Below are 12,054 nucleotides of genomic sequence, written 5' to 3'. Positions count from 1 at the left end.
GCACTGTACTCCTTGAGGTCCTCTCTTTTGCGTGAGAGATGGAACCAAGGTCCTGATCGCTCATGGTCATTAAAGATCTCATGGCACTTTTCATGAGATTAGAAGTGTCAATCCTGATGGTTTGGGACAAATTATATTTTGGGTAATTACAGTAACTCTGCCAACCTAAATTCTCCCTCCATTAGTTACGATATTTTCCTTCCCTCTAGGTCCTAAGCTCCTGTGTGCTGTTAAACAGCTGCTCAACTCCATCTCAGAGATGGGCAAAGTTACCTTAACCTATGTCAAAGCGCTGGTGTGCCTTAATTAGCTAATGTTGACAAAAGTATGTTGCAATGCTCTTATGAAAGATGCTATAGAATTGCACAGTAGTGTTTGTGGCTTTTTATTTCCAACGACATCTAGGATTCTGGAATGCTCTCAGCTGTAGCACATTCTATAGTGGGAAGATAAGCATTATAATTTCATTTGTAATAAAAATATTACATTGGGGATTCTGTTTTGTGCTTGCAAAGGAGAATTTGAATAAGCAAAGCACATTTAACACAAATCTGAGGCTAGCAACTGGCAGAACTCTAAAATGCTCACTGAAGGGTACAGTAGAATCTCACTGATTAGATGAGATGAGGTGAGATGAGATGAACAGGTGGTTGCTGCTGTGTATGCAATTCCCACAGCCATATCTGCATACTTGGATTACATAGCTATGACACAAAAGAGTTTAGGAAAAGTTAAGCAGTGTTGAGAATGCTTTGAGATCTGCAGGAAAATTAAATATGGGAAACTTCAAAATATTTATCAAAATAATAGTCCTTGCTCTCCCATGTCTGTTGACTAATGTTGTTTATTGTTTCTCCGTTGTTTCCTTTGTATTAAAAGTGCTAACAAATATAATGTGATTTGTTAGCTGATCAGAGACTGTCTTTGTGCCTACATATTTCAGCACTTGGAGTCAACAGTTCCATTGCCATGATGTCATCATGCAGTTCATGCTTCCGGGGTGCCACCAGCAGAGCTGGCTGCTTTATGTGCTACAAAAACATGATTAGCTTCCAGTTTACCAATTCTCCGAGAACAGCTTGAGTATTTACTTTGATCCTCTTAAGTGTTAAGAGGAATGACAAATCCTCAACTAATTCTTATTGACATTGTTATTACAGGACATAAATGCTTCAATGACAAACAGCACGGTGACAAGCAAACCACCTGTGACACTGCGACTTGTAGTCCCTGCAAGTCAGTGTGGATCCCTTATAGGAAAAGGGGGCTCCAAAATCAAAGAAATCAGGGAGGTAAGTTCTAGGATTCCAACAGGGGATGCTAGGTAACTTTATGTAGCTAAATGTCCTAACATGTCCATTTAAAGAGTATGGCTTACAGCGTCCTGCCACCATAGTTGGTTCATTGCATTAATGTAAATATTTCGTGAATGAAATGCTAAGCTAAACCAGCTGTGAAAGGTGTCAAAAACATCTGTAGACTCATGAAATCTGAGCATCTACAGTGGCATAACCAGTTTTAGAAGCAATTTGTCTTTCCATGTCGCAACCCTTCAGAAAGTAACTCCGACCTTCAAGGTCGTTAGTGCACAGCTGGCATTCGGGTACACATTTGAGAAGAGGAAAAAGCAAGATGCCACGTAGCAAAGGAACAGTTTAACACAGAATTGTTTCTTCAACTTTTAAAAAAATCCATAAATACCTCAAATAATCTAGGTCTTAAGTACTGCTAAGCCTTTTCTAATCTGAGCGTTTCAATTACAGCCTCTGTAGCCAGAAAAAGCCAAGTAGTTTAAAGGGACACTGTCCAAGTTAGTAGGCATAATATTTGACTTACCTTGATTTGTCAAATTGGTTTTCTAACTGTATTCCATACTCCCTTTACTCCCCATCCTGCCTCCAATATTATGGCTTCACAGGTGGCCTAATTTCACATATACTGATCCTGAGAAATTCATATAGAATTTTTTAATCCAAGCTATTTCTTAGGACATCCACTCCACCCCAAAATCCACTGAGGCCGTAACCTCTCTGAAGCAGCCCTGTAACAGAGGGTCTGTGGGTTTTATTGTTGTTTTGCTTTTGTTTTGAGACCTCTCCTGGACTTTGCTTTTGGAGCTGCAGGCAGTTGCGGGGGCATGGAACTATGTGAAGAGAAACTCCGCAAGAAGATCCTCATGGAAATATGTTCCCCCTTGCAGCCTCCAACCCTCCTCTGGGTTTTAGTGGGAGAAGGAGTGATCTGGCATTAAGTGTGCGGGCTCAGAAATGAATAATTATAGCAAAAAATGTTATTGATAACTATATCTTATGATCTATCCATGATGAGAAGTGCTTCTTAACTTCTTAACATTCAGACTGCAGAGCTAAGCCAAATGGGTACAGGTTTATATTTATTTGTTTGTTTGATTAGATAGATTTCAGCCACAATAAAAAATGCCCATACAAAAGGTACTAAGCACCTGAACAATTGATTAAATCTACAGCAACATAATAATGACCACTCAGCAACATTAAGTACTCATGTACAGGAAATACATCACATAATCATGTCTAGATAACAAATACATTTGAGTTTTCCTTTCGATTAAATCTTATCAGATAGACAGTATTTGGATTACTTTTTAATATTAAATTTACAATGCCAATTACCAATTTTCCTCTAGTCACAAACTGCCAAGATATTTTTAGATCAATTACCAATTTTATAAACCTAATACATCAACAAAATATATGCTAGCGTGACAAAACTTTTGCAGAATTTTTTGAAAGTCAGTCAAACAATTAATAATCAGATACTTTCTAGGGGTATTTTGTACCTACTTTTGAACAGAACTTTTGAAAAATGGAATGTTCATCCTATGGAAAATTCCAATGTTTCAACATTTGTTTTTGTCCTGAAATGGGGACAAAGTGTAGAAATATGCAATATTTTCACAAAAGGAAAGGTTCAAAAAAATTCAGTTTGGAAATATTGAACCAAAAATGTTTGACATTTTTGATCAAAATGTTGATTTGAAATTAAATGTTTTGTTTTGTTTTGCATTTTCCTGTCAAAAAAATTCATTGAAATCTCTTCTTTATGAAAGGTTTTGATGAAATCACATAGTTGGGAAATGTCTTTGATTGAAAAGTTGTGACCAGCTCTAGTTCTGAATATGTTTATTTAGATTAGTGTAACAATAAGTAGGGAAGTGGTCAAAGGTAGAAAGAGCAGTCAGGTGCCCAAATCCCTTGGCTGTCCCCTGAATTCCTTCATTTGTTACCAAATTTGATTATTGCCCAAATTGTGCAACCACAGTTGATTCTGGGGGTGATTCTTATTTCTGGGGGAAATTCAACGCTTTTGGCCCCCTATTGTAAGGTATTAGGTCAAAAGAACAGTGTGAACTAACTCCCTCTCCCTTTCTGTAAACCTAAAGATAATGGCAAAGTTTTGCTCTCAGTTTCACACATGCCATCCCACTATAGCCAAAGAGTTGTAAAGATTAGCAATTTGAGTGATTGAATGGCACAGCTGTAACTGAGACGCAGTATTTGACCCAGAGTATTTTGTACGAGGCCTGCTGGTGCTTTAAAAACTTTGTTTTAAATGATGAGTACTGCCCAAATGAAAAAGGATCAACCATCCTCTCAAGATGCATTCTAATCTCATCATCACGCAACACATTGAGCAGCAGCAGTATGACAGATGTTCTTTTATGCTCAATTCTGTACCCAGCAGCAACATGTGGTCTGCCTCAGTATTTTCAAGACCTGATTTTAAAAAAAAGAAGAGGCACAATGACATGAAAGATTGATCAAATTATGGTGACATTCCAAAGCATATTAGAGAGACCCATAATGGATATTCTGAGTTTAAACAGCACTAGTGAACAGAAGATGTAATCAGTAATTTAATCAGTCTCTGGAAAAAGAGTAAGATGTGTTGTGTATGGCCAACAGCAAACTAAATTAACTCCTTACTGACTGACACAAAATCAATGCAAGGCAAAAACATTTGTATCCACAAATCAGAAATAGATTGTGTGTATAATGTATGAAAATACTAATTCAATAGAAACAGTTTTTGTTATTTTTTTCCCATCAATTGAAAAAGGCTTACAAGATTTTTGCTGGGTTATACCGGAATGATTTTGGCCTCAAGTCTTTTTTTTTTTTTTAAAAAACTAAGAACCATTAGTGTCAAGATTAAGGAGGGGAAAAAACCACTGGCTCATTACATGGTTAGGTTCATTAGTGAACTAGAAACTGATGATGTGCATATGTTTAATCAACACTAATAATAATTTAGAAGTGCACCTGTATTGCTCTGCATCACTGAGATATTCCAGAGTATAAAGCATCCCCAATTTTCATTCAGTAAAATGACCGCAATCATCAATTCATTAAGGAATCACCCATCCATGATTGGAATTCATTTGGGAGGCTGAAGCTCTTCAGACATCAGCAGTTATTTTTTTAATGATCATCTTAATGATTGTGAAAGTCCTTAGTGGAAAAATCCACTGTATCTGCAGTACTCTCTGTTTCAGGAAGTTGGGAGACTTCCCAATGTATTCATTTAACAACCATTGATAACTACACTTTCTACCATTGAGAATGCTTGCAAACTTGACTTCCGTATGCAAATCTACACTCGGCAGTTTTATATATATACAGCATAAAGCTAGCAGAGAACAGGCACGTTTTAGATATCTCTGTGCTTTATCAGATTATTTGTTATTGGTGAATAAATGGCTTCTAATGTGCAGCTGTATTTTGACGACACTAATGTTTGTTTCGTTTGTTTTTTTCTTAAGTCCACAGGGGCCCAGGTACAAGTAGCAGGGGATATGTTGCCAAATTCAACAGAACGTGCTGTAACTATATCGGGCACTCCGGATGCCATTATTCAGTGTGTAAAACAAATCTGTGTGGTCATGCTAGAGGTAAGAGAGCACTTAAAAACATTGAGGTTCATACTGATAATGTTCAGAAATTATATTAATTTCCTCCAAATCCCCGCACTCTCTCTCAAGCCCTGATCCTGTAAGAAGCTGATCTCCCCCAACTCCCAGTGATTTCAAGACTAGATGTCAACGCTCCTGGTTTTAGAATGCACAGTGACTCACTGATCAAACCATTAGAGCAGGATCTACTTACCATGAATACAACCCTTCGACACTGATTGTCATTAAAAAGTCAACAGCTAGTGGAAAAACACAAGTCTCACCCCAAATCAGGATAAAAAGTAGAAACCTCAGTATTTTTCATGAAACAGAATACCCTGTAACATTTCATGCTGACCTTATTGAAATATTTCGTTTTGATATGGTTGAAACATTTCAATAAGGTCATCGTTTTGTTTCTATAAAGTCAAAATGTTTCATTTTTCATTTGTCGCTTTGATTATATTATATTGCTATCATCTGCTTTTTTAATATAGTATAATATAACTTTATCAAAACAAAATGTTCTGGCCTTATTGAAGCCAAATGCATCAATAAGGTCTAAACAAAATATTTTAACCTCACCAAAATGAAACATTTTAATAATTTATTGTTGAAAATTTTGACAAAATTAATACATTTCCTCCAAAACATTTCAATGTTGTTGAATTGACATTTTCCAGTGGAAAAACATTCTGTCAAAAAAAATGTTCCATTACTTCTAGTCCAGTGGTTCTCAAAACCAGTGTGCCACTTGTTCAGGGAAAGCCCCTGGCGGGCCGGACTGGTTTGTTTACCTGCCTCATCCGCAGGTTCGGCCGATCGCAGCTCCCACTGGCCGCGGTTCGCCACTCCAGGCCAATGGGGGCTGCGGGAATGGCAGCCAGCACGTCCCTTGGCCCACACCGCTTCCTGCAGCCCCCATTGTCCTGGAGCGGCGAACCGCAGCTAGTGAAAGCCGCAATCGGCCGAACCTGTGGACGCGGCAGGTAAACAAACCGGTCCGGCCCGGCAGGGGCTTTCCCTGAACAAGCGGAGGACCAGCTTCGAGAACCACTGATCTAGTCAAAAATTACCACACTATGATGCCTGACATCCGACAGTTATTCTTTATTCTAAATAGTAGGATGTGTGGCATCTCTGATACTACAATCTGATCGCTCTTGTCTGGTTAGTAGCGACCACTCCACATCAAAAGAGCATGCAACCTAATAAATATCAATGTTATAAACTATTATTATTGTAAGGACCAAAGTTTGTCTTGCAGATAAGGGGCTCTTGCTTCAGCTGGCATTAGATGTGCATAAAAATGTAGCAAAACAGAAAGAAAATACTGAAAACCAGTTTTGGTCTATTAGCCACAGAGAGCTTGGCATGACTTTGTGAAGAATTGATAAACTGTTGGAATATAAAAAATCCATTTCTCTGTGTGTAGAATTTAGAATATAATTTAAAGGGTGTGATTTTGAAAAGGGCTTAATTCTGTCCTTTCACTTCCCATTTTGTTCTCACAGCTTTGCAGATGCAAATAACTGCAGGAACAATTTTGCATCTCCCATTACTGGCATGTAGTCATTTAACTACCTGCTTTGTGGATGCAGGCAGTAGTCTGATGTCTAAATTATATTAATTACACCCATAGTTATTTGAAGAGACAAACCGGGGCCAGAGAGTCGTTTTCTGCCTATAGAGCCATTTTCTTTGAGATAAACAGTCTGAAAGTATAGAAAACAGAACTTGTTTAATTTTAGAGATAATAAACTGGAGACAGCAAATCACCAGTTTGAAGCCTTAGAGAAGACAATGATGTAACTGCATTTTGCTTCTTCAAACATTAAAGCGTACATAAAATAAATGTGTTTAATTTGTTCAATGTATTTAATTTGGCAAGGGTCACTGCTTTATTAAAATCAAATAGCCAATAATAGAGAATTAGGATGTGGAAATATTATTTAGTGGTGGTGGTGGTTGATTGCAGTAGTGCCTAGAGGTCAGGACTCCATTGTGCCAGACACTATGCAGATAATTTGAAGCCTGTTTTACAGGATTGTTCCCAGGGCCATTTTGTCTGTCTTAGTCTCTATAAAGAAATATTCATGCTTGGTGAAGTATTTACTGATCACATTTTTATCTACTGACTCTCAGAACAATTTTCTTCTTCTGTTACTTGGAGAGGACCCGTCTTACTCCCATTGAAGGCAGTGAGAATAGGCCTACACTAGTCATGGCTTTCCTCTACACTTCTCACTCTGAGTTCAGTGGAATGCAGGATCTGGCCCATTTAATTATCCCCGGAGTTCAATGAGCGTGGTGACTATAGCACAGACTGAAAATTCTTATTTCACTTTTTTACTGGGACACTTGGCTGTATGACAGCGCACAAAGGGTTATCAACTGAATGTATTGTTCTCTTTTAACAGGTTTCTGCAAAGAGAGAACGCTGGGGAGAGTCTCCCAAAAGATTGGCAAGTTTCAAAATTGGCACCTAACTTCCTTAGATCTCATGAAAAGCTCAATTCATTTCCAGGCCCCTTGAATCTTTACCAAATTATTGTGGAAACAAAAACAAACCTGTCTGCATCTTCCTTTTGCCTGTGTAATAAGGACCTTAGCCCATAACCCTGAAGTGAGTGTGAAGCCACTGAATTCAATGGGAGCACGATCTGGGCTCTGGCGAGAATATGCTGGTGAATGGGGCAGAGGCATGCAATTGCTGTGTGAGGTGAACAAAGTAAAAAATGATTTTATGTGAGCTACTTAATTCCACATCTTGATATGTTTTTGCTTTCAGTCCCCACCCAAAGGTGCCACCATTCCCTACCGTCCCAAACCTGCCTCTGCACCTATCATTTTTGCAGGTGGCCAGGTAAGAGCAGACACCATTTTGGCTTCAGCTGGAAACCACACCGTCTTGGCCCAACCTCAGCCAGCGCCTGTTAGTTTTCACCTTTTATACTTTTTTGCCTGGTATAGTATAAATGTGTTTTATCTAGTGTGGATTGTTATTGCTTGCAGGAAAGGAGAACACTGTGTTATAAACTTAAAATGAAAACAAGTCAAGGGCTTCTTTTAACTTGTCTTCTGTATTGTTATTGAATAAACCTCTGATACTTGTACCCTATTCATTTCAGTGATGTCCCTGACACTGGGTTGGTTTGTTTTGTTTTTTCTCTCTGTCTCTTCCAGTAAATGCAACATCATAGTTGATGTTGCCAGGAACTTGTCACCTACCATGAGTAGCTGCATCAGGAATATTCTGCTTGCTACCTGACAACACATTAGAGCAGTGGTTCTCAAACTTTTTTTTTTCATGGACCACTTGAAAATTGCTGAGGGTCTCGCCGGACCACTTAATGATCTTTCCAAATGTTGTTTGTACCATTAGCTAACTACTGTAAAGCACTTTTGATAAAAGCACTATTAAAAAAAAAAACTTATTAATAATTAACATTTTTTGGTTCTACAAATAAAAGCACACAACTCATATTTTAATATCAGTAGTGTTACCTTTCTAATGCGATGGATGTGTCCTCTCTCCCCCGCTGCGGCAGCCCCCAAACTAGGGCTGGGAAAGAGGGGGATCTGTCCCCCACCACAGCAGCCCTGGAGCTGGGGCTGGGAAGGAGGGCCGTCTCTCCCTGGCAGCCGCAGCCCGGGAGCTGGGGAAAGTCGCCTCTTTCTCTGGCCGCCGCAGCCCGGCAGGTTTCAAATTCCTCCCACCCCCTCTTCTCGCCCCACTGCCCCTCCCACCTAGCCCCTATCCTCCCCCCCCCAGGCCACCACCTCATCTTACATGTATGTCTTCTCCAGGGTCCAGGCACCTAATTAGTGGAGCCACCCCTGCGCAGCTCCACTAATTAGGTGGGTGGGCTTTCATTCTGTTGTGTGCGGCCACCCAGGCGCGCACCTTAGGGGGAACTAGCTGCGGACCACCTGAATGGAGCTCGCGAACCACTGGTGGTCCACGGACCCCAGTTTGAGAACCTCTGAATTAGAGTATAACTCTGTAATCTTCTACAATAGAAAGGAACAAAAATAAGACAACTGGTATTTTGTCAAGATTTAAAATTAGGTTCTGCAGTAAGGAGGTAATTTGTTCTGTTGTAAAGAGACTGGTATCCAAAATCAGAAATGCTTTAATGGAACAAACCTTTGTATTATTTTTTTAAGTTGAGGTTTCATCAATTTTATAAAGTAATATAACTAAGTTACCATATTGATCAGCTTTCACCATGTGATCACAGAGTACAAAGCTTCTGCTGAAAAAATGCTCTTCTAGTTTTCAAGTTTTCATAATTTTAATATTCCACAGGGCCCAGTCATGAGTTCCTGGGTAAAATATGCACACAAGAAGTATTATATGCTGTATTATTTTTACTATTATTTATTACGGTGGTGCCTACGGCCCAACCAAGAATGGGGCCCCTTTGTGGTAGGCATAGTAACAGAGCAGTAGACCATCTCTGTCCTGAAGAGGTTCCACCTGTTCTGCACAGCCTGATTTATACCATATCCAAAGCTTTGTTGTTGTTTGCTTTTTTACATGGTGGAGGTTGGGCTGTTCCCCCCACATCTTGCTGCCCCTTCAAGCCATATGACCATGGTTCCCACCCACTTTCAGCCCTTCTGTGGTGTTTCCATACAATGTGTCTTGTTCTTCCCTTTGGATATTGCCTTGAAATAGGCATACTAACCTGGTGCTTCATTGCAGCTTGCCCTGTCATCATCTAATGTGGAGAAAGGCAGCTGTTGATAAACTGACATCCCAACAATACACACAGCCAGTGGGCTATCTAGACGTGCCACTGATATGATGTGTGAGCTGTTGTGCCAACAGTTCACCTAGAACACCATTTCTCCACGATCGCTTATGTTATGGCCAAATGAGAGGCCTTCCACTGACTGTTTTCAGAGTGATGTCCTAGAGTGTCAAGTCACCCCCTCGCTTGGAACTATATGAGAACAGATGGCATCTGTAGCTGCCATAGCACCCATTTGGAGCACCTCAGGGCTCTGTAGAGCTGCTGGTTCATAGGAAGGCTGATGGCTACATCTCATAAGTGCATCAAAGAGCAGGTCAGGCCATTATGGATTAAAAGTTTTTCCAACATCATTATTCGATAACGCTAACTAGCCACTTTACAAAAATTTTAATGTCCTTTATATTGACTCTCCAGTTACAGTCATAGTTGGCAGAAGTATTTTATGGTAAATTTTGAGAAAGAAAAAAAAACCTGACTCAATATTAATTCCTCCTATCCAGGTCTGCTGCTCTTACTTTGACTGGTATTCTTCAGAGTAAGATACCTACTTTCTTAATTGATAGAATTGAAATTATTTTTCCAGAATTTGATCTCAGCTGACTCTGAAAGTTCAGAGAGTAAGTTACGCCAGACATATATTTTAAGTTTATAGTGTGGTGTTCTCCTTTAAAGCAGATGTATATATATTCAGTGATGCACAGTAGCAGTGCTGTAAATGGTGTTACCATCAAAGATTGTCTCAGTGCATAACAAATTACTCAAATAAAAGAATACTAAAAGTAGGCACTAGAATGCTCTCAACAGTTGGAATAAGAAATTGAAATTCTGTCTTATCATATAGTGTAACAGATTGCTGGATTCTAATCATCTTTAGTTTTATAAATCACAAAGAAAACAGCTGGGTGTTCTATATTTTTATTCACACGGCCTAATTCAATCAAGAAAAAAATAGCTGATTCCGATATTTTGTGTGCACCTTTGAACCTGTAGTCTCTTCCTTATTAGGCAAATTCTTCAGTACCTTAGAAAATGGTAGCAGTGTGCTTGGGAGATAGCAAGGAAAGGATTTCTCATGGATTTTATTTCTAGTGTCAAAATATAGTATATGCATTATGTTTTTGATAGTGTAATAAGAAATCCTGATTACAAATTAATATTGAAAACAAAATAAAATGGTATCAGCGGTGAAGAGATGCTGGATGGGGTCACTCTCCCTTCCTGTAGGATCAGTTTCAGTTCTAAATTATTTCATGGTTAAGCTGAAAGATTTGGGGTTTGTTTGTTTCTTAACTATACTCTGCATATCAAGCTACGCTGGAAAAATCAAACACCTACTATTATTTGACGAGATGGGATTTTGCATAGGTTTTGCTGCTTTAAACATTTTTTTAATCCTCTCTGTCCTTTTCTCAGTATGGTATTAAGTAGCAGAACGGAAAGGAAGGTGAACACAGTGTTGCCTTTCTCTTAGATCTTAAACGAAATCCAGCATATGCAGTTGGGTTTTTTTGTTTCTTTAAATAATCCGAAAGCACCACCCATGTCTGAAAGAAACAAGGTTTCGTCCCATTTGTCTATCCATATTTTTTGTACATTACCCTATCCCAAAAATGCACACTTCCAGCATTGTCTCTTCAGGGACAGACTTTGCCCTGACTTACCCTTCATTCAACCTCAGTTACGTCAGGCTGTAAATCAGGGCAAATTTTAGACCCGGGGGACCAACCATTCCCGCTTTCATTGAAGTCAGTGGCAAAATTTCCATTGACTTTATTGGGAGCAGGATCCCACCCCTGGTTTGTAGATTAAAGCGACCATTTCCTCTTTCCATGCATTTGGTCAATTATTTTTATTTATTATTTCTGTTTCAGTAACTCCCAAAATGTGCTTGGCTTGTTCCAACAATGGAGAGGACACAGTCCTGCCCTGAAGCGTTTTACAATCTGAAGTGCAAAGGTGCTGGAACTAGGGGTGCTGGGGGTGCTGCCGCATCCCCTGGCTTGAAGTGGTGTCCATCATATGCAGGGTTTACAGTTTGGTTCAATGGCTCTCAGCCCCCTCACCATAGAAATTGTTCCAGCGCCTCTGCTGAAGTGTGCTCTTTCTACTATATTTGAAATAGAGCTAGGCTCCAATTGAACACTGCTGAAGTAGGTCAAAGGTATAGTGAGGTGCTTTTCAGTCCAAATGATTTGCCCACAGAATTAAACCCCAATCCAGCAGAATATTTAAGCACGATATCAAAAGGACTACTCTCATGCTTGAAGTTAAACACCTGCATTAGGTCCTGACCCAGCAAAACAATTAAGCACGTGCTCAACTTTAAGCATGTGCTTATGTCTATCCCTGTTCAGCAAAGCA

General features: G+C 39.4%; 1 protein-coding gene across 18 annotated transcripts in view; it reads left to right on the top strand.

Moving 5' to 3' along the window:
- The window catches only part of LOC141982806 (poly(rC)-binding protein 3-like), a 714,223-nt gene that overhangs the window by 661,745 nt on the left and 40,424 nt on the right, over window positions 1–12,054 (top strand). For all 18 annotated transcript variants that reach the window (XM_074945190.1, XM_074945191.1, XM_074945192.1 and 15 more), the window contains 3 exons: window positions 1,161–1,292; window positions 4,802–4,930; window positions 7,722–7,865. In XM_074945190.1, the coding sequence (XP_074801291.1) occupies window positions 1,161–1,292; window positions 4,802–4,930; window positions 7,722–7,865 (405 nt within the window). The remainder of the gene's footprint in view (window positions 1–1,160; window positions 1,293–4,801; window positions 4,931–7,721; window positions 7,866–12,054) is intronic.

This window comes from Natator depressus, chromosome 2, assembly GCF_965152275.1.
Source record: "Natator depressus isolate rNatDep1 chromosome 2, rNatDep2.hap1, whole genome shotgun sequence".
NCBI classification, from domain to species: domain Eukaryota; kingdom Metazoa; phylum Chordata; order Testudines; family Cheloniidae; genus Natator; species Natator depressus.
This window is presented reverse-complemented; position numbering and strand designations above follow the sequence as displayed.